Source organism: Plecotus auritus (genome assembly GCF_963455305.1).
Source record: "Plecotus auritus genome assembly, chromosome: 4".
NCBI lineage: Eukaryota > Metazoa > Chordata > Mammalia > Chiroptera > Vespertilionidae > Plecotus > Plecotus auritus.
In genome coordinates, this window is record NC_137775.1 from 184,930,811 (window position 1) to 184,953,152 (window position 22,342).

General features: G+C 49.5%; 1 protein-coding gene across 1 annotated transcript in view; it reads left to right on the forward strand.

Moving 5' to 3' along the window:
* Positions 1-1,532: 1,532 nt before the first annotated feature.
* Positions 1,533-22,342, forward strand: part of FKBP9 (FKBP prolyl isomerase 9) — a gene marked incomplete at its 5' end in the record, with an annotated part of 29,351 nt that continues 8,541 nt past the window's right edge. Inside the window, 7 exons of the mRNA XM_080665414.1 lie at positions 1,533-1,765; positions 10,286-10,431; positions 10,826-11,015; positions 11,631-11,776; positions 14,283-14,472; positions 17,434-17,579; positions 20,921-21,107. Coding sequence (XP_080521540.1) covers positions 1,533-1,765; positions 10,286-10,431; positions 10,826-11,015; positions 11,631-11,776; positions 14,283-14,472; positions 17,434-17,579; positions 20,921-21,107 — 1,238 coding nt within the window. The remainder of the gene's footprint in view (positions 1,766-10,285; positions 10,432-10,825; positions 11,016-11,630; positions 11,777-14,282; positions 14,473-17,433; positions 17,580-20,920; positions 21,108-22,342) is intronic.

Genomic DNA, 22,342 nt, shown 5'->3' on the forward strand with positions numbered 1-22,342 from the left:
CCTGGGATCTCATAAGCTCTATAATAATCTTGTAATTATCATGTTTTATCTTCATTTTGCAGAGGATAAAAGGTCGCTTAGATAGTCCACATGTCATATGTATTATTCTTTTGATAAATTGTTGATTTCAATTTGCTCACCTTTTATTTAGTATTTTTGCACATGTATGTATGTATTAGATCGGTGCCCAGTTTCTCTCTCTCTTGCTATCTTTGCCACATTTTGATATCAGAATTGCTTGCTTCTGTGGACCCTAAGAAAGAAGATACCTACTAAGTGGGGCTCCCACGGGCTAACTGAGCTCAGATTTTAAAAAACGGGGCCTTTTCTACCCAGAGGCCTCTCCTGCAAACTGAACTTCAGGGAGAAGCCTGAACTGAACCGCTTGCCTGCATTGTGTTGCTGCCGTCTGAGCCAGGCCACCGAAGCGGGGCGGGGCAGGCTGTCTAGCTGGAGAGGGGCCTCACGGAGGGCTGCCTGGCCCCCCGCAGGCGACTCACAGCTGTGCTGTTTCATAATTGAGCTGTGACACTATTGAGCCGTCCCACAGCTGTGCTGTTCTCAGGGCCACTCTGTATCCCAACTGAGCTGTTTGCACTGAATAAAGTCTCCTTTTCTCACGGGCACTTCACATTGGGAATCGCTATTCGCTTTGAATTGGCGCTCACAACCATTGGTTTACACTTCCAAAATGAATCAGAACCTGGTGCTTTGCTCTCATTGGCGCCAGGTTCTAATGAGGACAATCGCCTCTAAGCTCAATGCCTTTAACTACTCCGATGAATTTCTTGCCACAGCTGAGTATTGTGAAGCCCTACCTGGCTTAGTCACGTGTTTGAAGCCATGTGGGATGTTTGCTATAAAGTCAGCTCGCAGTACACCTGGATGGCGTGGGGAACATTCACAGCTGGCAACTTGAAACTTTCACCTGTACAACTGTCCAGGGAGTCTGGCAACGCACGCCTCCCCTCTCTAATCCTGAAGACTGGAGACTCCCAGTCTTTTTTCAGTGGAGACTCCATCCTTGTAACTAGGTTTTTAAAAAAAATCTGTTTTTCTCCTTCTCCAAAGCAGCAAAGGGTAATCGGACCCGCGGCCACGTAGGAGCCTCTCGTGGTTCTAAATCCGGAGTCTCCGGGGACTGGCGGAGACCAGCGGTCTGCTTCGGCATGAAATGCTCTTCTCTCCCAGCTCTGGCCCAAAGCCCAGTCCGGAGGAGCGCACCATTTCTCCCTGGGGACGGTCCTCTTCCCGGGGCGGGCCGCGGGCTCGCAGGGCAGGGCCGCCTGGGCGGCGGCGCAGGGGCGCAGCGGACCCGCCCCGCGCGCGGCCGCAGCTCCTCCCCTCGCTCGGATGTGGCCGGGGGCGGGGGACGAGGCCGAGGGGGTGGTGGCTGCGGCCTGGGGAGGGCCGGGATTCATTTCCACGTTTGCAAACGCGGCTGCTCCCAGGCCCGCCACGCGCGCTGCCCGAGCTCCGCGCACCCACGCCGTCTCCGCGCCCGACCCCCGCTCCTCTCCTCGCCGCCTCCGATGGCGTTCAGGGCCAGGGGCTGGCGACCCCCGCCGCCGCCGCTGCTCCTGCTGCTGCTCTGGGTGACCGGGCAGGCGGCGCCCGTGGCCGGCCTGGGCCTGGGCTCCGACCCGGAGCTGCAGATCGAACGGCGCTTCGTGCCCGACGAATGCCCGCGCACCGTGCGCAGCGGCGACTTCGTGCGCTACCACTACGTGGGGACCTTCCCCGACGGCCAGAAGTTCGACTCCAGGTACCGCGCCCCGCGGGCTGTCCCGCTTCCCTCTCTCCGGACAGGCCTTTCCCTCCTGACGGACCTCCCCCAGCTCCGCCCCGCGAACCTCGCGCTCCTCCCTCTCCCTCCTCCTACCCCAAAGCTCCCCGACCCTCAGTCCCTCCCGGCCCTCGGGGTCCCCGGGTCTTCTTATCCGGGCTGGAATCTTCGACGCGACCTTGCGCAGCAGAGCTGGGACAAGTCACGCCCCTGGTGCTGTGTCCCCCCCCCCCAGCTCTCCGCTTCCCGCTCCTCGCTCCTCTTCGCCCAATTCATTTACACGCGGGAAACCCTTGGGAGAGCGGCACTCCGCGGGTCGACCCGACCCCGGGGTCGCTGTGGCTGTGCGCCTGCCGCCCCCTTCCTGTGCCTTCCCGCAGGCCCCTCACCTAGTCAGCGATGCTCATGCCAATGATAGCGGCCGCTGAGAGTATGGAGATTACAACGTGCCAGGGTAGTTCTAAGTGCTCTCCATAGAACGAGCTCTCTGAATTCTTACAGCAGTTCCCTGAGGTTGGTACTGTTCTTACCCCCATTAGGCCAGTGAAGTCATTGAGGCCCTGAGGCTAAGACGCTTGTTTAAGTGGAGTCAGACTGAAACCTCGGACAATCCACGTCCAGAGTGAACAGGCCTCTCCGGCTCCAGCTCCAGGCCCTCCCCGCAAGGCTTTGTTAGGACCAGGTCTGTTGGGGCACATCGCAGTGAATCAGCGGACTAGGCAGAGAACTGCTGAGCACCCACTCTGCGCCCAGGCTGGGCAGGCTTCTTCCTGAACTGGTCTTTTTAAGCATGCTCTGACCTTCTCTTGCTTTTTTCCTTCTTCGGAAATTGCAGACAGTGAGTGAATCTACAAAAGCTGTTTAGCGTGCTATGAGGCCCATCGCAAGTGCTTTGCACATGTCGGCTTACTATTGTTCCAATCACTTCTTTTGTTTTGGAGATAGAATTCACATACCAAACAACTCCCTCACAGTGTACAGTTCAGTGGTTTCTAGTCTAGTCACCGTTGTGCCAACATACAACTATCCAATTCCAGGACATTTTCCTCCAAAAAAGAAATGAAAACATATATCCACACAAAACTTTGTACGTGCATGTTCACACATCATTATTCATAATAGCCAAAAAGTACTATCCACCCAGATGCCCACCAATTGATAACGGGAAAACAAAATGTGGAATAAGGACACAGCACCAGGAGTGTAATTGCTGGACCCTAGGTAACTCTATTTAACTTTTTGAGGAACTGCATTTTCCAACAGTTGACTGCGCTATTTTACATTCCCACCAGCAGTGCATGAGGGTTCTAACTGCTCCACATTCTCCCAGCACCTATCATTGTTTTTTTAAATTATAGCCACTTAATTATTGGTGGGTGTGCAGTGGTATCTCATTGTGGTTTTAAGTGGTATTTCCCTCAGGCTGATGATGCTGAGCATCTTCTCACATGTTTATTGACCATTTGTGTGTCCTCTTTCATTTGCTTCTTTAGCTAAAAATAGGAAAAATTTCCTGCTTACACTGGTGTTATTTAATAATTCCCACTAGAACAAGTTGTCTGATACTTTCTACCTTGTAGGCATGGCAACCACTTTGAGGCGGTGTGGGACAGTGGGTAGAGCACAGAGGGGCTACCGTCCACTCAGCAAACTTGGATGCAGTGTCTGCCCCGGAAAGGACTGTCCCCTCCCTGCCCCTACCACTGACAGTTCAGCAATTACATAGTGAAGTGGTACAGAAAAAATAATAGCGCCCTGACCGGTTTGGCTCAGTGGTAGAGTGTCGGCCTGCGGACTGAAGGGTCCCATGTTCGATTCTAGTCAAGGGCATGTACCTTGGTTGTGGGCACATCCCCAGTAGGGGGTGTGAAGGAGGCAGCTGATTGATGTTTCTCTCTCATCGATGTTTCTAACTCTCTATCCCTCTCCCTTCCTCTCTGTAAAAAATCAATAAAATATATTTTTTAAAAAAGAAAGAATAATAGCACACACTTCTGTTTCTCACATGGAGTTCACATGTAGTTTTTATCACATGTCTTTACATACATTCATTCATTTAACTTACAAGACAGTGAGGTAGATACCTCATTACGAATGAAGAAGCCGAAGCTCAGGAAGTTCAAGTAATTTGCCGAAGGTCACTAGCTCCTAAGTGGTGGAGTGGGACTTTGAACCAAGGCATTTTAGTGCCAGAGCCTACGGGCTACCATATATACAATGGATGGCAGAAAAGCAAGGAGCTATGGAAGCACACAGAAGGCTTGACCGCATGTCATGTTGGGGTAGGGTTCAGGATGGAGTCCTCGGATTTCAGGGATGAGACCTGAGGAGGGTTACAATTTACTGGGAGATGCTGAGGGGTGAGGGTTGTAGGGAGAAGAGGGTGTGGCTGGTAAAGGGAAGAGCATAGTTGAGATCTGGAGGTGGGAGCATTGTGTTGGGGGACATTCAATCTGTTCATTGTGGCCTGAGCTGGGAGTGGGAGCGTGGGAGTGGCCGAGGGGAGAAAAAAAAGAGGTGAGAGGAGGCCAGAAGGGAGGGCTGGGCCAGCGTTAGAGGGATGTTGCCTGCTTGGATATGGAGTATGGACACGTTGACTAAGGACAATGGAAAGCCATTGGAGAGTTTGCTTTTTATTTTTTTTTATTTATTTTTTATTGGAGAGTTTTAATCAGGGGAATGAGGGACCAGATTTGTGTTTTACAAAGGTCCCTGTGGCTGCAGTGCGGACAGAGGAGTGGAAGGGGCAGGGCACACAGTAGGTGCTTTACTAATGTGAGGTTTTTATCTAGGGCCCCCTTTCCTTAGGGATTTTATGAAGTATTAGGGATGACTTTGCTATTCCTGCTCAAAGATCTTGAGGGAGGAGAAATCTAAGGTGTTTTGGGCTTTGGCTGCTGATTTGGAGATTGTGCCCAGAGGGAAATGATGGCTGTCACCCCAACCAGAGTCATAAACCTGAAAGGGCCTTTCTTTCCACAGAGCTTTCTTCCCGCATCTCTGCCTGGCGCTTGGGAGCAGTTGGTGATGGTTCAGCTTATGGGCACTTGCAGTTGCCAAGAGGTCCAGCCCTTCAGCCCTTGGCCACTGGCTTGGACCTGGTTTGGTTTTATTCGGAGCCTCTGTGGGCTTGTTAATACGCCCCTGTGGCTGCTGCTCCAGACCCAAGGAGAGGACACCAGCTTTCTGCCTGCAGGTGTCTGTGGGACTCCTCTCCCTCTCCGGGTCTTGGAGCACCTGGTCAGCCAGTCCTGATTCAGCTTTTAGGATTTTTGTAGTATTCCTAGCACTCCTTGTCTCCCTAGAGGGGCATGATCTCTTTTGTTTGCTCAGATTTCCTTGGGGGACTGAAGTTTACCAGTTCCTGTTATCTTTAGCATCTGGTCATCTCATTCCCAGCCCGCAGGCCTTAGAGTCCAGACGTTCAGTAAATATTGTTGTGCGCCTACTACATGCCCTGTTGGGTGGGATGCTCTGACACAGCTCCAGGCTTCCTCTGCCCTGCTGCCTTCCACCTGCAGGCTCCGGGAGGCACAGGGCACCCACCCTTGGCCACATCCCCTTTCTATACATCGAGATTCTGTTTCTTCATTTCTAGGTCAGTTCCTGCTCATCCATTCCCTTTCCACCTTCCAAAATGTAGTTGCCATCTCTTGACATCAGGGAACTCGTTTCTGGTTTTCTAAGTCCTCGCTTAAAAAGAGGAACATGAGCCCTAGCCAGTTTGGCTCAGTGGATAGAGTGTCTGCCTGTGGACTGAAGGGTCCCAGCTTCGATTCCAGTCAAGGGCACATGTCCATCAGGTCAAGGGCACATGTCCAGGTTTCAGGCTTAATCCCCAGTAGGGGGCGTGCAGGAGGCAGCCGATCAATGATTCTCTCATCATTGATGTTTCTCTCTCTCTCCCTCTCCTTTTCTTTCTGAAATCAATTTATATATATACTAGAGGCCCAGTGCACGGATTCATGCACTGGTGGGGTCCCTCGGCCTGGCCTGCACCCTCTCACAATCTGGGGCCCCTCGGGGGATGTTGGGTAGCCGGTTTTGGCCCAATCCCTGCAGGCCTGATCCAGACAGGAGGGAGCCTGGTCCTGTGCATTAAACATCTGTCCCCCGGTGGTAGTGCACATCATAGTGACCGGTTGACTGGTCATTCGGTCGTTTGGTCACTTAGGCTTTTATATATATCGATATATATATATATAGATATATAAATATAAGCAAACATTTAAAAAAAAAAAGAGAGGAGCTTGGGAGCTTGGGGAAGGAATGGGCTTTGGGGACCTGAGAGAGGGAATGTGTTCAGTTTGCCTTATGTTCTTCTCAAGATTCATCCTCATTGCAGATTGAAACCTACACTTACCAGTATATCCACAGTGTTTGTGCTTTAAGAACACAGCCAGGGGTAGCCATTTATCCTGAGGAACATGCTGCAAGGCGGTGTGTGCTTGTGGGTATACAGCTGAGTGAGGTGCATATGATGGTTTTACATGATGTCTCCAGTCTTAGTGGGTTTTGGGCTGATAATTGTGAAGAGCATCATTGGAGAGTACCACAAGCACCTCCCACCCCCCACCCCCTAACCCTCCACCCCTGCTCGGGGCAGGGGAAGGTACAAGTGTCAGGGGCAGCAATGGAAGGGTCTGCAGTAGAGAATGAGCAGGGGAGAAAAATAAGCTGGTGGAGAGGAAAGGGGAGTGTGGGAGGTGCTGGATGATTTCCACTTGCCTTTCTAGGTCCACTTTCCCCATTCCAGTGATACAGGGGGTTATATCAGTGACCTCCTTGTCATTTGGCTTTTGGTGGGTTCAGCCAATGGGGCATCAGCAAAAGAACAGCGGGAGGGAGGTGAATAAAGATGAAATATTTATTTCCCAGGCTCCCTGTCTGCAGAGTCATGGTGGACGGTGTCCCCAGACCTCAGGTCCCAGCTTAGCTTCCATTGGGTGCTTTGAGCTACCATCTCTGTCCCTGAATCCCTCAGGCCCATCTGTGACAACAGTACTCCCTACTGGTCCCCTTGGGTACTGCATCTCCCTGTCATTTCTCTGCACCCTGACCACACACACTTTTGCACACAACCCCTTTTGTTAAACTTCCCGGGAACTGCCTACTTTGGGTGTATCATCTGTTTCCCGCAGCACTCGGCCTGGGATGTGTGCAAAAGGTGTCAATCAGCCAGATGCTGGGCCCGGTTGTGTAACTGCTCATTCCCGACCTTCATTTTCATGACCAGCGCTGGGCTGGGCGCTGCAAGGAATGTGTGCCAGTTGTACTGATCAGCACAAATGTGCTCAGAACAACTTTATTTTTCCAGATGGTCAGAGTTTTCAGCAGTAAATAAGACTGGCCTGCCTTCCACCGTTCGTTTCTTGAGTATGTCAATTTTCTTTTGGAAGGGTATTTTCTGTTTTTAGCACTTTGTTTACGGGGTCATCAAATGAAGAAATTAATACTGCGAGGCAGTAGCAGTTTTTATACATCCTCTAGGGAGGCCCTGTGCCTGAATGGTAAGAATTGAACAGTCCTGGGTTCTAGCTTTTTTTCCCCCCACTTGGCTAACCATGTGAGTTTGGGAAATGTTTTCACCTCCAAGGAATCCAGGTATCAGCATTCACCTTAAAGTGTTGTATGAGGATCCAATGAGGAGTATATGGCAAAACTGAGTTTGTCTCTGTGCCTCACATCAGAAACACCCTCTAAATAGTAATTATTAAACATTCTCATTAAATTTGGGAACTATAGCCCTGCCAGTGTGGCTTGGTGGTTGAGCGTCAACCTATGAACCAGGAGGTCACTGGTTCGATTCCTGGTCAGGGCACGTACCACTGTTGCAGGCTCAATTCCCAGTAGAGGGCATGCAGGAGGCAGCTGATCAATGACTCTCTCATCATTGATGTTTCTATCTCTCCCTCTCCCTTCCTCTCTGAAATCAATTAAAAAAAAGATATCTATACTAATAAAAGGGTAATATGCAAATTGGTCAGGACGCCCTCACAGTAACGACCTAACAGCAGGCTGCGTGGGGTGACCAGGCCGGCAGGGGGGTTAGTGAGGAATGACCAAACAACCGAACAGCAGACTGTGTGGGGTGCAGAGGGGGAGAGTGAGGGGCGACCAGGCCGGCAGGGGGGGCAGTTAGGAGCGATCAGGCTGGCAGTTAGGGGCGATCAGGCAGGCAGGCAGGTGAGCAGTTAGGAGCCAGCAGTTCCGGATTGTGAGAGGGATTGGGATCGGGCCTAAATCGGCAGTCGGACATCCCCTGAGGGGTCCCAGATTGGAGAGGGTGCAGGCTGGGCTGAGGGGACCCTCCCCCCGTGCATGAATTTCATGCACCGGGCCTCTAGTGTGTGTGTGTGTGTGTGTGTGTGTGTGTGTGTGTGTGTGTGTGTGTGTGTATAAACGCATTATTTAAAAAAGTGTGGGAACTATATTCAAGTGCTGTGGATGGAAAACATAAAGTAGTTTTCAGCCTGTGCATTGTTGCTATTTCTGCATGTTCTGGGCCTGGGGAGTCTTTGACGCCTTGAGTTCTGGTCATTATTAACATAAACCCACCAGTTAGATGGTGGTTCAGGGCATGGTGGTTCTGGCCTGGCCATGGCCGCGTGGAATTCAGAGCTGGCATTCCAGGGAGCGGCTGTTGGTCCTCCAGAGGTGGAGGGTTAAGGTGTAAAGCCGCCCAGGGCACAAAGCTGACCCATTCTTTTGTCCTCTGGCTCGTTGGCCTGAACTTGGAATTTTGTGTTCTATTCACCGACCTTGGAGAAAGGAAGGCTATTAGATGAGCCATAAAACTGAGGACAAAGGGAAGTGGGGGTGGGGTGTGAGGAAGCTGCCCTGCCAGTGGGAGGAGGATGTGCTGCTGTCCCCAGCCTTTTTTTAGAGAAAAGGAAGAAGAGGTGGAAGTAACTTACAGAATGAAGGGCAGTGTATCCTAATGAGGTAAATTCCAACCGCTCTGAATGTTTTATTACACAAATATTACATGGTCATTTTGAAAATTAAGAGAAAATTAAAGGGAAGATAAATCACTTGTAATCTCCTACCCATAGATTATCATTGATATTATTTCCATGTATCGCCTTGTGGATTTTTTCATGTGCATCTATATATGTAAATCCATAATGGGATTGTTTTATACCGTGGCTCTGTAACCTGCACTTTTCTCTTAATGAGTGTATCCTCTCTTCCAGGGAATAGAAATCTGTTGGTTGTTGTTTTCAAATTTTTAATTGAGGTATAATTGACATATGACATATTAGTTTCAGGTGTATGACATAATGATTTGATATTTGTATGTATTGCAAAATGATCATCACAGTGTAGTTAACATCTGTCACCGTACGTAGTTACAAAAAATTTTTTTCTTTTGATGGGAAATTTTAAGACCTACGCTCTTAGGAGCTTACAAATATGAAATATAATATGCCAATTATTAACTATAGACCCATGCTGTACATTACATTACCATAACAGAAATCTGTTATTTTTATTTTTATTAATTTTTATTGCTTTTTTAATCTGGTATTTTAAAATGGCCATACCACCTTTATTGTATCTATTTTTTTGTTTTTTATTTTTTAATGTTTTTATTGACTTTTAGAGACAGAGGAAGGGAGATGGATAGAGAGATAGAAACATCATCAATTGGCTGCCTCCTACACACCCCCTACTGGAGATTGAGCCTGCAACCCAGGCATGTGCCCTGACCGGGAATTTAACCGTGACTTCCTTCCTGGTTTATAGGTTGATGCTCAACCACTGAGCCACGCTGGGTGGGCTGTTGATGGTGTTTTTAGGTACCAATCACACAGAAATGGAGTAAACTGGGTGCTCTCCCTCCAGGGAGCATGTCCATGCCCTTCTCTCCCCTCTTCCTTCCCCCCACAGGCATGTATTCCCCAAGCTCTAAGGGACCCCAGGAGACTTGCAACCAGGGGAGCAGTGGGCAGCAGCGGCTCATCCTGGACCCACCCCCTGAACCTGTCTCCACGGCCCCTTGTCTCTGACTTCCCAGCGAGCCAGAGCAGCCCAGCCGAGGCGCTCCTGCTGTTCCTTCTGTGCCTGCCCTTGTTCTACTGCCCTAAGTGTGTTTTCACTGCATTAAAAAAAAAAAAAAATGAAAAAGGAAAAGAAATGGAGCAAACTAATTTTAGTAGAATTGGAAGTTATTTTTCAAAATAAATTGTATATATATGTATATATATTATATATATTATATATATAATATATATAATATATTATACATATTATATATATTATATATATGGGGGGGAGTTATGCTGATGCTATCTAACTAGATTTGCTGGCACTATTCACAGGAATTTAAAAAATTCCGGCGCTGTAAGAACCGTGTCCACGTCAGTAACTCCACTGCAGGCTTTTTGCTTTGCAGTGACCTCACTCCGTCCGCGGGTACACGTTCACTAAGGTGGGTTTCACTAAGGGGAACGTTATTTATACTTTCCTTTCTCTCCCTACCTTCTGGGTCGCCAGCTATGACAGAGACTCCACTTTCAACGTGTTTGTGGGGAAGGGACAGCTGATCGCAGGGATGGACCAAGCTCTGGTCGGGATGTGCGTGAATGAGAGGCGATTTGTGAAGATCCCCCCCAAGCTTGCTTACGGGAGTGAAGGCGTTTGTAAGTTTCTGTTCCGTGTTTGTCAACACATCTGCAGAAACAGCCGAACATTTGCAGGCTGTTCAGTCAGGCCGATGGGAGAATCCTCGGAAGCTTTAGATTGGGGGGGAAATTAAGAAGCAGCGAACACACACACACACACACACACACACACACACACACGCACATGCACACAGAGCTAAATTTTCTCTTAGGGTCATTTCTTCTAGATATGAAGGAAGGTGTTGTTAACACAGGTGTAGTGAATGCTACCCTTGCTGAGAGGAACATTTTATTTTCCTGTTTTCTTTGTATTTCATTTGGAGGACCTGGGGGCTCAGTTGGGAATTGGAGGCCAGCGTCCCCTAGAGCCCTCGACGGCAGCTCCTCAGTGTGAATTCTCTTTAATTTCCAGCTGGTGTGATACCCCCAGACTCAGTGCTGCATTTTGACGTTCTCCTGATGGACATTTGGAATTCGGAGGATCAGGTTCAGGTTCACACTTACTTCAAGCCCCCGAGCTGCCCTCGGACCATCCAGGTGTCCGATTTCGTTAGGTATCACTACAACGGCACGTTCTTAGACGGGACACTGTTCGATTCCAGGTAAGTCCCACATCCATGCTCGTATCCGTGAAATGCCCGGAGTCCCTCCATCTCACCTGCTTTTTATACCCATGGAGGAACCAGAAAACTGACTCTTCCCAGCGTTCACCAGCATCAACTTCTTCACCCCATAGTGCCAGAGTCCACACTGTAAAATATCTTAGAAAAACCTACGAACAGGGTTCATCTAAATGAACAGTATTTTCAGGTCTCATTAAGTGAAGGGCCCTATGACCAAGGAGTTCATGCATTTTTGGGTACATTTTTGTAGTTTTTCCTCGGAAGGAGGAGGGGAAGGCTGCATGTATATGAAGCTTGGAGAAGTGTGGGCAGAAGGAGCTGAGCTGGGGAAGTGAGCCTTTCCCCTCCTTGTAGGTGTGTTTGGTTAGAAGAACAAGCCTAAGTTTGTGAATCACGGTGGCTTAATTACATGCTTTTTATAAATTCCAGGACGTGTGTTCTGTGATTAGGAGCAAAGATCCAGATATGCTTGTCTCCCGGGATGGGGATGGGCTCGTTGTTCAGCTGAGATGTGGGTAACGAAAACGCTACTGAGGGGTGAGTTAGAAATGTCCTTATGGTACGGAACGTCTCCCCTTTCTCGTTGGTATTCAGTCATAATCGCATGAAAACATATGACACCTACGTGGGAATTGGCTGGCTGATTCCTGGGATGGATAAAGGGCTGCTGGGGATGTGTGTCGGGGAGAAGCGCATCATCACCATTCCTCCTTTTCTGGCCTACGGAGAAGACGGAGACGGTAAGTCCTTCTCACACTCAAGCCGCTCTCATCTGTCCTTCTTTGGTTTTTAAGATTTCTTTCTTGTTTTATTTTTAGAGAAAGAGGAAGGGGGGAGAGAGAGAGAGAGAGAGAGAGAGAGAGAGAGAGAGAGAGAGAAACAATGATGTCAGAGAGAAACATCCATCAGCTGCTTTCTGCATGCCCCCGACCAGAGATCGAGCCCGAAACCTGAGCATGTGCCCTGACTGGGGATTGAACCGGCAGCCTTTTGGTGCACAGACAATACTCAGCCAACTGAGGCGCGCTGGCCAGGGCTGTCCTTATTGTCATTGCAGTAGTTAATGCAGCTCGCTACACGAAATACCCCAGACCTGTTGGTCTAAACTGCACTGACCAGTATGGTAGCCATTAGCTACTTGTGACTGTGTACATGGCCGAGTGCTCCTGTCCCGGACGGTGCAGACGCAGCATTTCCGTCTCTGCAGAGTCGTGTGGGGCAGTGCTGGTCTAGCTCACCGGCTCTCTGATGACTGAGTGGCGGGAACCTCCATGTGTTCACGGTCATGGGCGTTCACAAGGAAGCCGCCTGCCACTGCCTCATAAGCTATAACCTTGGGTGCAAACCATTTCCTAGCCCAGCCGTGGGCAAACTACGGCCCGCAGGCCGGATCCGGCTGTTCTATCTGGTTCTCTTGCTCTCCCCTCCGCTCCTTTACTTTGAATTTATATTAGTTCACACAAACACTCCATCCATGCTTTTGTTCCGGCCCTCCGGTCCAGTTTAAGAACCCATTGTGGCCCTCGAGTCAAAAAGTTTGCCCACCCCTGCCCTAGCCTATGCTTTTCCCACCAGTGAAACGAGATTCGAACTAGACAGTCTAATCTTACCGATACTCCGGTTGTCTCATCCTTGCCCATGGACATTCGTTCGCCTGGCTCCCAAATCCTTTTGACATCATCCACATGCACCCGACATACATAATAAAACTAAATGCCTAGCTAAATATGAGGAATATTACTTATTTATTTTAAAGAATTAATATTTAAATATTCAAAATAAAAGGTTTATTTAAAATAATAATGCTTTAAAAACTTCATACTTTAATACTGTACTCAGCTGTATAGGTATCACTTTGAATAGGTGAATTGTATGGGGATTATATCTCAAAAGTTGTTAAAAAAAGACAACAAATAGTCAGTTAGTATGTGATAATGCTAGAAAAATTTAAGGCTTGGGGTGACTTTTAAGGTTTTCTTTTTTCTCTTAAATTAAAAGATTCAGAAAAGTACAAAAGATGCATATCCTGCCCTGGCAGGCTTGGCTCAATGGATAGAGCATCAGCCTGTGGACTGAAGGGTCCTGGGTTTGATCCTGGTCACAAGGGCACATGCCCAGGTTGCAGGCTCGATCCCCGGTAGTGGGTGTGCAGGAGGCAGCCAGTCAATGATTCTCTCTCATCATTGATGTTTCGTCTCTCTCTCCCTCTCCCGTCCTCTCTGAAATCAATAAAAAAAGAAGAAAAAAGATGCATATCCTACTGCACACACACACACACACACACACACACACACACACACACACACGGGATGGGCCACACCTTGCATTCCGGAGGCTGACTCAGCAGCCTGTTTCAGCCCATTTCATCATCCCCCTGAGGGAAGGACCCAGAGCCAGCGGAGGGAGCACAGGCTTGGCTCGCGCCACGTGGCTCTCTCGCCCAGGCCTCCTCCTCTGCATGGTGGAACAGTGGCAAGTGAGAGGGCTGAGGTCGGTGGTTCGTCAGTGAACTTACTTTCATCCCAAAGTACTGGACTTAGAGGTCATGACTGGTGGCTGCTGCCCTTTGCAGGACGAGCTAGTGCTCAGTAAGCTCACCATGGGGATGGTCACGTTGCTGATGTTCAGTGACTCCTCGCTGTCAGGAAGATCCCCGAGAGGCCGTGCCCTCCAGAAGCGAGATAGAAACGATTCGAGAAGTCTTTGTATTTTAGGCTGTGGGTGTCACTTTTTCTCTGACCTCAGCCAACGTTAGTTTTATTTATATCTTGTTTTGGAGTCACCTAGAGGATTTCATTTTGCATATTGTCTCTTAAAAAAAACACAAAAAAAAACTGGCTGTGGATTCCAAGGAACAAGTCTAGGTAGAAGCAGACCCGAGCTTTGGAATTTGAGCCTTTAAATGTCTGTCATTTGCATTTCTACACAAACACACCCACAGAGCTATGTCTTGGAGTTTGCATGTGGGGGTACCCACGTGGAGCCTTGATTTGCCAGCACAGGCATAGACAACATGGTCGGAGTAGTCTTCTATGTCATTAATATCACTTTGCTCCTTTTTCTGAGGGAGTCTGGCTTCAAATTGTACCTGCCGGCCCACGGTGAGACCCCAGGGGGAACCAAGACGAGGAAGAACATTGGTTTGCTTTGCTTGAAAACGTCCAAGGATGAGTTACACCCGCACACGGGGTGTTGAGTGGCAGTTCTTGTGTCCTGATTTCATGACCTTCCTGCATTCCCCTCCAGGGAAGGACATTCCTGGGCAGGCATCGCTGGTGTTCGATGTTGCCTTATTGGACCTGCACAACCCCAAGGATGGCATTTCCATCGAGAATAAGGTGGTCCCTGAACACTGTGAGCGCCGCAGCCAGAGCGGGGACTTCCTCAGGTACCATTACAACGGCACGCTTCTGGACGGCACCCTTTTTGATTCCAGGTGAGGACCAGGGTCCGAAGGCCGCGCTGTCAAGCGCTGACTCGGAGTTAGTGTTTTCAGCTCTGACACAGGTGGCTGTTTGCTGAACTGAAGTCCTTCAGAGGCTGGTAGACCTGTCCCCTGGGGGCCTGTGGGACCTGAATCTGCAGGAAAAGAGGAGAGGTTCACCTTAGATGCCCACCAAACCCCTCTCCTGTGCTTAGCTATCCAAGTACATATTCACCGGTGGGGCCCTAGAGGGGAAGAGGCCAGAAGGGAGGTCCAGGCAGAAGGCTGGGAAGAGAACAGACTTGGTGGCAGGACACCTGGGTTCCAGTCCCCAGTGCACAGCATTTGACCTCCCTCAGCTTCGGGTTTTCACCTGTGATTAGCACCTTTCGCCCGGAGATGGTTAAAGACATAAGGGAGATGAAAGCGCTTGCCAAACTTTACAGGCTCCCCTTGTACTGCAGGGACTGGCTGGATGCGATCTGCTGTCTTCCTGCAGTCGAAGGAGCTAATTGCCCAGTCTCTGCTGTGATGCAGAGTCGTGTTTGGTTTTTAAGGCTCCGCCGTGGGTGTGCGATGGCTGGGGCATGCCTGTGTCAGGCGTGTCTTGCTCCTTCAATGGCCCGGGCTGTTTGGAAACCACTCCTGTAGAGCAAACAATCGTGACAGCAGTCTCCCCGTCCCTCCGAGGCAGGAGACTTCGAGTTTATTTAGTCAGCCAGAAACATTCAGAAGAATTGTTATATGGTATTATTTTATTTGAATAATCCTTTCTTCCTGCTCCTACGGTCTCTTCTTCTAAATTTTTCATTTGGTTTTCTTTTTGGGGAAAAAGTAACAGTCATGGTTCAAAATGAAAGCCACATACGCATTACGATATGTTGTGCTACCAGTCCCTACTTTATTATATAAGGGAAACAATGCAAAGGTATATAATAGAACATAATAATTTTCCATCAGCCCCTTCTCGTCTCACTACCAGGGTAAATCTTAATAACCTTCCACAGTCCCTTTCCACTCTTATGAATGCATTCATGCTTAAATATTCAATCCATCTGGAATTGGTTGTATTCAGTGTGACAGTAAGCATCAAACTAGTTTTTTCCAGATGGTTAGCTAGTGCTTCCAACACTCTTTATTGAATAGCTGTTTTTTTCCTCACTCATCAAATATCTGGCTTTTATTACGTACCAAATTCTTAAAATATACTTTTGGGTCTTTGTCTAGAATTTTTATCCTTTTCCATTGGTCTAACTCTTCCTGGGCCAGTGTCAGACCTTAAGCTATTATAGCTTTCTAATTTGTATGATAGATGGTATTCTTTTTCTTTTTTCAACATTATTATTTTCTACTAAGTGATGCATTGACATAGTTCAAAATCCTCAAAGTATAAAAGTGTATACAATGAAGAATTGTTCTCCTGTCCTTGTCCCTGACACCCAGTGCCCCTCTTCAAAGGGAAGCGGTATTATGAATTTCATCGGTCGTCCATACATATACATTGAAATACATATTCCCCTATTTTAATTTTTTACAGGAATGAGAGCTTGCTATATCCTGCACCTTCAAAACAGTATTTTTTTTTTAAATCCTCACCCCAGGATATGTTTTTATTGATTTTTAGAAAGAAAGGGGGGGGGAGAGAGAGAGAAACATAGATGTGTGAGAGAAACATCAATCAGCTGCCTCCCATATGCACGCACCCCAACCAGGGGTATCGAGCTCACAACCCGGGCACATGCCCTGACCAGTAATTGAACCAGCGAACTCGTGGTGCATGGGACAATGCTCAACCAACTGGGCCACACCGGCCAGGACTGTTAGGACCATTTCTTCATGCCCCTTGGCTCGGTGGTCTCTGAGGGTGCTGAGAAGGAAGGCCCTCCCAGCTCTCCCCACCTTCTCTGAGGCAGTCAGCCCGGGGCTGTGCTCAGGGAGGGGATGGTGGGACAGACTGGCTCTTCCACGACAGGCTTCCTGCCCCTTCTGCCCCAGGTGGGGGTGGAGAACGGCTGCAGATCCCTGTGGTTCAGAGTTGGGTAGTAGACGTGGCAGATGAAATTTTATGATTTTTATTCTGGAATCATCGGGCTTCAAGAAATTGCTTCTTGTTCTCACCAAACTCATGATTCTTGACCTCAATTGGCAGTTCACCCAGAGCCTGGATCTCCGCTGAGCGGAATGCTTGGGCCGCCTGCCAGTGGCACTTGGGAAACCCAAGTCCTCACCAGACGGCAGCGTGGTGAGCGGGAACCCAGCAGGGAGAATTCCCCGGGCGGTGGCGGAGACTGCCGAGTTCGGTTGCTCTCGGTGCACACGCTGCTTTTCTGGCCGTCCGAGTGTTCATGTCCCTCCTGTGCAGCTGTTCTCCTTCGAAACGGGACATTGTCCTTGGACGCGCGCTGAGCTTCTGATAAGGGCTCCCCTTGATGCTCTTTTCATCAGCGTGCCGGGGTTGCCAAGCGTATGTCTCAGTTACGTTAGCTGCCTTTCTGTGGTTGCTCCTCGTTGCTGTGTCCCATTCGTAAGGTGACCAGAAGGCTGGAGGGCTTGTTTCTGAGGTGCACCTGTCGACAGGGCAGCCTGGACGCTGGGTGTGGACAGAGGAGCCCTTTCCTGCCTGTGTCCTCGGATTCTAAGGTTCCCTGTACTTGCCCAGCTAGTTTAGCTCATCCTCGCACGCACCGGGAAGTTGCTGGTTCAATTCCCGGTCAGGCACAGGCCTGGGTTGGGGGCTCGATCTCCAGTAGGGGGCATGTAGAAGGCAGCCATCCATGTTTCTCTCTCATCGATGTTTTTATCTCTGTCTCCTTCTCCCTTTCATTCTCTGAAATCCATAAAACCATACATATTTTTAAAGATAAGGTCACAGTATTCGGGGAGTGGCGGCCTCTGCCTCCTGCTGCCTCACCGTGCTGACTGATGTCACAGCTGTGGTGTCCCCTTGCTGGAACTCTCTGTGTTCTTTTCTAGCTACTCACGGAACCGCACCTTCGACACGTACATCGGGCAGGGCTACGTGATTGCTGGGATGGATGAAGGTTTACTGGGTGTTTGCATCGGAGAGAAGCGGAGGATTGTGGTCCCCCCTCACCTGGGGTACGGGGAGGATGGGAGAGGTGAGTGCCGGCTGCCTGCAGGCAGTTCCAAGCCACCCGGCCTCCATGAGCGCGGTGTCGAAACTCAAATGCAACTGGACTTGAGGGCCCAAACAGCTGTCCTTTCTGGAGATGCTCTGCTGTCGCCCCTCGTCCTCCCTGCCCGTTTTCCTTTGGAAAAACCGTAAATCTACTCCAGAGTGAAAGAACTGTATAGCGAGCTCCTCTTCGTCTCCCCAGTTGTCACATCTCACTATATTTATTTTCTGTCTGTCTATAAATTATGTTCTTTGTTGTTGTTAAGCCATTTGGGATTCAATGGCAAAACCCACTGTTTGCTTTTTCACAGCTTTATTTGAGGTATAATTGATATGCCATAAAGCTCCCCATTTTAAGGATCCAATTCAATGACTTTTAGTAAATGCAGTGAGCTGTGCAACCATCCCCCTCATCCAGTTTTAGAACAGTTTTGTCCCTCTAATCATAAACTCCCTCCTAAAAAGGACACAAAGAATACATGTCCACCCCAGAAAAAGAAAATCCGTATCAAGAAAACAAAAACCTCCCATAATCCCACCACCCAGGAATGAACGTTTTAATGTGGTAAGCAAAAGAGTGGCCCCAAAAGATGCCCGTGTCCGGTCCCGGGACCTGTGAATGTTACTTTCATGGCAGAACGGCCTTTGCAGATGTGACTGAGGGAAGACCTTGAGATGGGGAGATTACCCTGGGTCACCCAGGCAGCCTTGGTGTACTCACAAGAGCCTTTGCGCCTGGCCAGCGTGGCTCGGTTGAGCGTCTACCTGTGAACCAGCAGGTCCCACTTGGACTCCCCAGGTTGTGGGCTTGGTCTCCAGTGGGGCACGTGCAGGAAGCAGCCAGTCAGTGATTCTTTCTCATTATCAATGTCTCTCTCTCTCCCTCTCCCTTTCTTTCTGAAATCAATAAAAAAATATATATATTTTTAAAAAAAGAGTCTTTGTAAGAGGAAAGCAGGTCAGAAAGAGGAGAAAACACTAAGCTGCTGACTTAGAAGATGGAAGACGGGGCCACAAGGCCGGGAATGGCCGTGACCTTGAGAAGCTGGGAAAGGCAAGGACATTAAGTCACCGAGTTTGTAGTAATTTGTTGTAGCAGCCATAGGAAACTAATACAACCAGAAAGTGAATACTCCTCTGTGCTTTTTAAAAATAGAATTTATTGGGGTGACGTTGGCTGATAAAATTGTATAGGTTTCAGGTGTACAGTTCTGTAATACATCATCTGTGTATTGTATTGTGTGTCCACCACCCCCGGTGACTCTTCTATGTTTTTTAGTCTGTGTGAATCTATGTAGCTAAAAGGAAACACACATCCACCTACTCAAATACTGACAAAAATGGAATCACCTGTACATATAACTCTGTCATTTCTCTTTCCATCTAATTCGTTGTGAAAATTCTCTATATCAACAGGTATGTTTAATGGCTGCATAGTATTCCAAGCCATATTTCCTTTCTTTTCTTCTTCTTTTTTTTAATCTGAACAATAAAGATTTATTTAAAAAAAAGAAAAATGGACCAAGGACATAAACATAGAAAAAGAAATAACAAATAGTTCTTAAACACTTAGCTACCTGTGCCAGGTAGCTCAGTTGGTTAGTGTTGTCCAAAGTTTGAAATACACATGCTCTTTGTTTTTTGTGTGTGTGTGTGTGTGTTTTGTTTTTTTTAATTGTTTGAAGTATTACAAATAGTAGTACATATGTCTCCTTTTTTTTTTCCCCCATTGACCTTCCCCCGGCCTCCTCTTCCCCCCAGTACATGCCTTTACCTGCCCCCCCCCCCCCCAGTGTTTTTTATCCATTGGTTATGCTTATATGCATGCGTACAAGTCCTTTGGTTGATCTCTTACACCCCCCCCCCCCATATTTCCTTTCTTAATTATGTTTTTTTCCCCCCTCATATGCCATTTTTTGTTAGCTTGCTTAGGAATAGTTGATGTGGCATTTATTCTGATTTGATTTTACTTTTGCTGATGGGATTCTGGCTGGCTTGGCAGGCTGTATATATTTATGATATTGCCCTTTTCTGACTGCCCCTGAGCCTACGGGTCTTTGGGATTTTCTCAGGTTGGTTGTGCCCTGGGGAAACATTCCCTTCCTTCCTGACTCACATTCCCCATTTGTGCAGCCGCCACAGGTCACGGCTTGAGCCACATCGAACAGGCCTTGCTTGCTTGCCGAGCGTCTCGATGCCTGTTGTTTTGTATCTCTCTCTAAAAAGAATGTATTGATGGGAAGACATTTGCTTACATGATTTTTCTCCCTTTGGCTTTCTGTCAGAGGATTATATAAGGTTCTGGGACGCATGGAAGGCTCGGAAATTTTCTGGGCCTGAGGCTGCTGCGTCCCAAGTTGCTGTGGGGGCGGGGCGCCCCGACCCGTGACACCCCAGGTGCTTTTGTGCGGAGTCCACCTCTGTCCTCTCTTGACTGGCACCCGATGCTCATCCCTGAGGGACTGACCCCGGAGGGTGTCAGGACACAGAGGACGCGTGGGGTTTCCTCACCACCTACCCGGGGCCGGCACGCAGTAAAGTCAGTCAGTGCTTGTGGCCCGAAACGCTGGGCTCTCGGTGGGGTTCGCAGGCTCCTCCCTGGCATCGCATTTTCTCGCAGCCGTTCTTCCCACCAGGTTGCTGCACAGATTGAACACGGTAACATACGTGCAAAATGCTTCTGTGAGCGAAAACATTACTCAGGGGTAATGTTTTCAAAGCAGAGGCAATGGAAGATAAAATTGTATGAATGATTTTGTGCAGAAGAAGCAAATAGGGTGCGCAGTGAAGGCACTCGGGGGCGCCGGCTGTGCTGCAGCAGGAGCGGGTGCGGGCAGGGTGCGGGCGGGTGCGGGCGGGGTGGGCCCCGGGCTTGCCCAGGAACTTGCCGTTGGTGTTCTGTGTCTTGCGCAGCGGCTTTCACGCCGCAGCTGATTTTCTCATCTCACTTCTGGCCTTCATGCGGCCGAGCTCAGCCAGGAATCTTTCAGGCGCAGGAATGCCCTGGGGCAGGAGCTCATCATCTGGAACTGATGGTCCAAACTGTGCTCCCAACTGGCTGCCCCACCCGGCGGGGCGGGGGGGGGGGGGGCTAGAAGGGGAGGGGTGCAAATCCGGGCCTCAGTTTCCCCATCTGTAACGTGAGGGTCAGGTTACTTCTAACGGCCCTTCCAGCTTCCTTCTTCCAGGGTTCTCTGGGGTTTCATACCTGAGTCCCCATGCCCCTCATGGACGCCAGTGAGGGGTGAGGACATCCTAGGTGATGGGGGGGTGGCGGTGGCGCTTGGAGGGTTTCCTCATTCATTTCCCGTGTCTGTCCTTTAGGGAATATCCCTGGCTCGGCCGTGCTGGTGTTTGACATCCACGTGATCGACTTCCACAACCCTTCGGACTCCATCAGCGTCACGTCCCACTACAAGCCCCCCGACTGCTCGGTGCTGAGTAAGAAGGGGGATTACCTCAAGTATCACTACAATGCCTCGCTTCTGGATGGGACCCTGCTGGATTCCACGTGAGGGCCCTGGGGATTGCAGGGGGGCTGGTGGGGGGAGGGGGGCTGGAGGATTCTCCTCTTCTTCTCATCAGATCCTGGCCGAGGACTGTCATCTCCATGGTCTCCCCCCTGCATAGCTTAAGCCCACATCGCTGCTCGGATGTGTCCTTCTCAGGGTTGCCTATGCATGCCTCCCCCTGCTCCTGACACATCGTCTTTTTGAAAAACACATCTCGTCTTTTAACTGCTGCCTTTAAACATTAACCCGCAGATGGAAGCCAGGCCGTCTCTGTCCGCTCCGTCTGCCTCACTTGTCTTGTCTTCCGCGGGGGCCCAGCTTCCGCCTCCCGGGCGCCCTGGGCAGTGGGGCCGGAGGCGCACTGCATGCCCTTTCCTCTGGTCAGCTTCTGCCCTTTTCTCAAACTGTCCTCATTTCTTAGGAAGAATCAGCTGCTCCCGCTTTGGAGTCTCATAACGGTGTTATGCATTCCCTGCCTTTTATTTTCGTTTCTGTCTCGGTGGCTGGTCTGAATACCCAGGGACACCAAGGTGTTTATTTGTGTTTGTGTTCCTTAAGTAGCCCAGAGCGTAGCTCAAGGGGGCATTCTGTGAAGGTTAAGTGGTTGAGATGACTCTGGAAACGTATCAAGGGAATCAACAGTATGAACTGGTGTCAGGGAGGCTAAAGGAACTTGGTTTCTGATGCATCGAATCTTCAGATGCGTCTGTGAGTTCATACAATATTCTCTTCTTTGGGAAAAGACATTTTCAGCCTTTAAAAAAATATGGTTTTATTGATTTAAGAGAGAGAGAAAGGGAGAGGAAAGGAGGGAGGGAGGGAGAGAGAGAGAGAGAGGGAGAGAGACCTGCTGGCTCCTGCACCCCCCTACTGGGGCTCGAGCCCGAAACTGGGCATGTGCCCTGACTGGGAATCGAACCGGAAACCTCTCTGTGCGCAACCAGCTGAGCAGCACTGCCAGGGCCAGGCCTGCCTTATATCTCAGCGCATCCGTGTTTGCACGGAGCCTGGCTTAGCTGCCCATTTGGTCTTGGGGAGAAGGAAGGGCTTCGTATAAATATTTGTGCTGCACATCTTGTGGATGGGGAGGGTCTTCTCCTTCCCCCCAGTTCCTCTGCTTCTGGCTTCCGGGGACAGTGTGGCTGGGGGAGCCAGGCCCGGAGGGCGAGCCCGAGGGACAGACGGTCCAGATGATTCTGTCTGCTGCTGTGAGATCCTGTGTCCCGATGCAGTT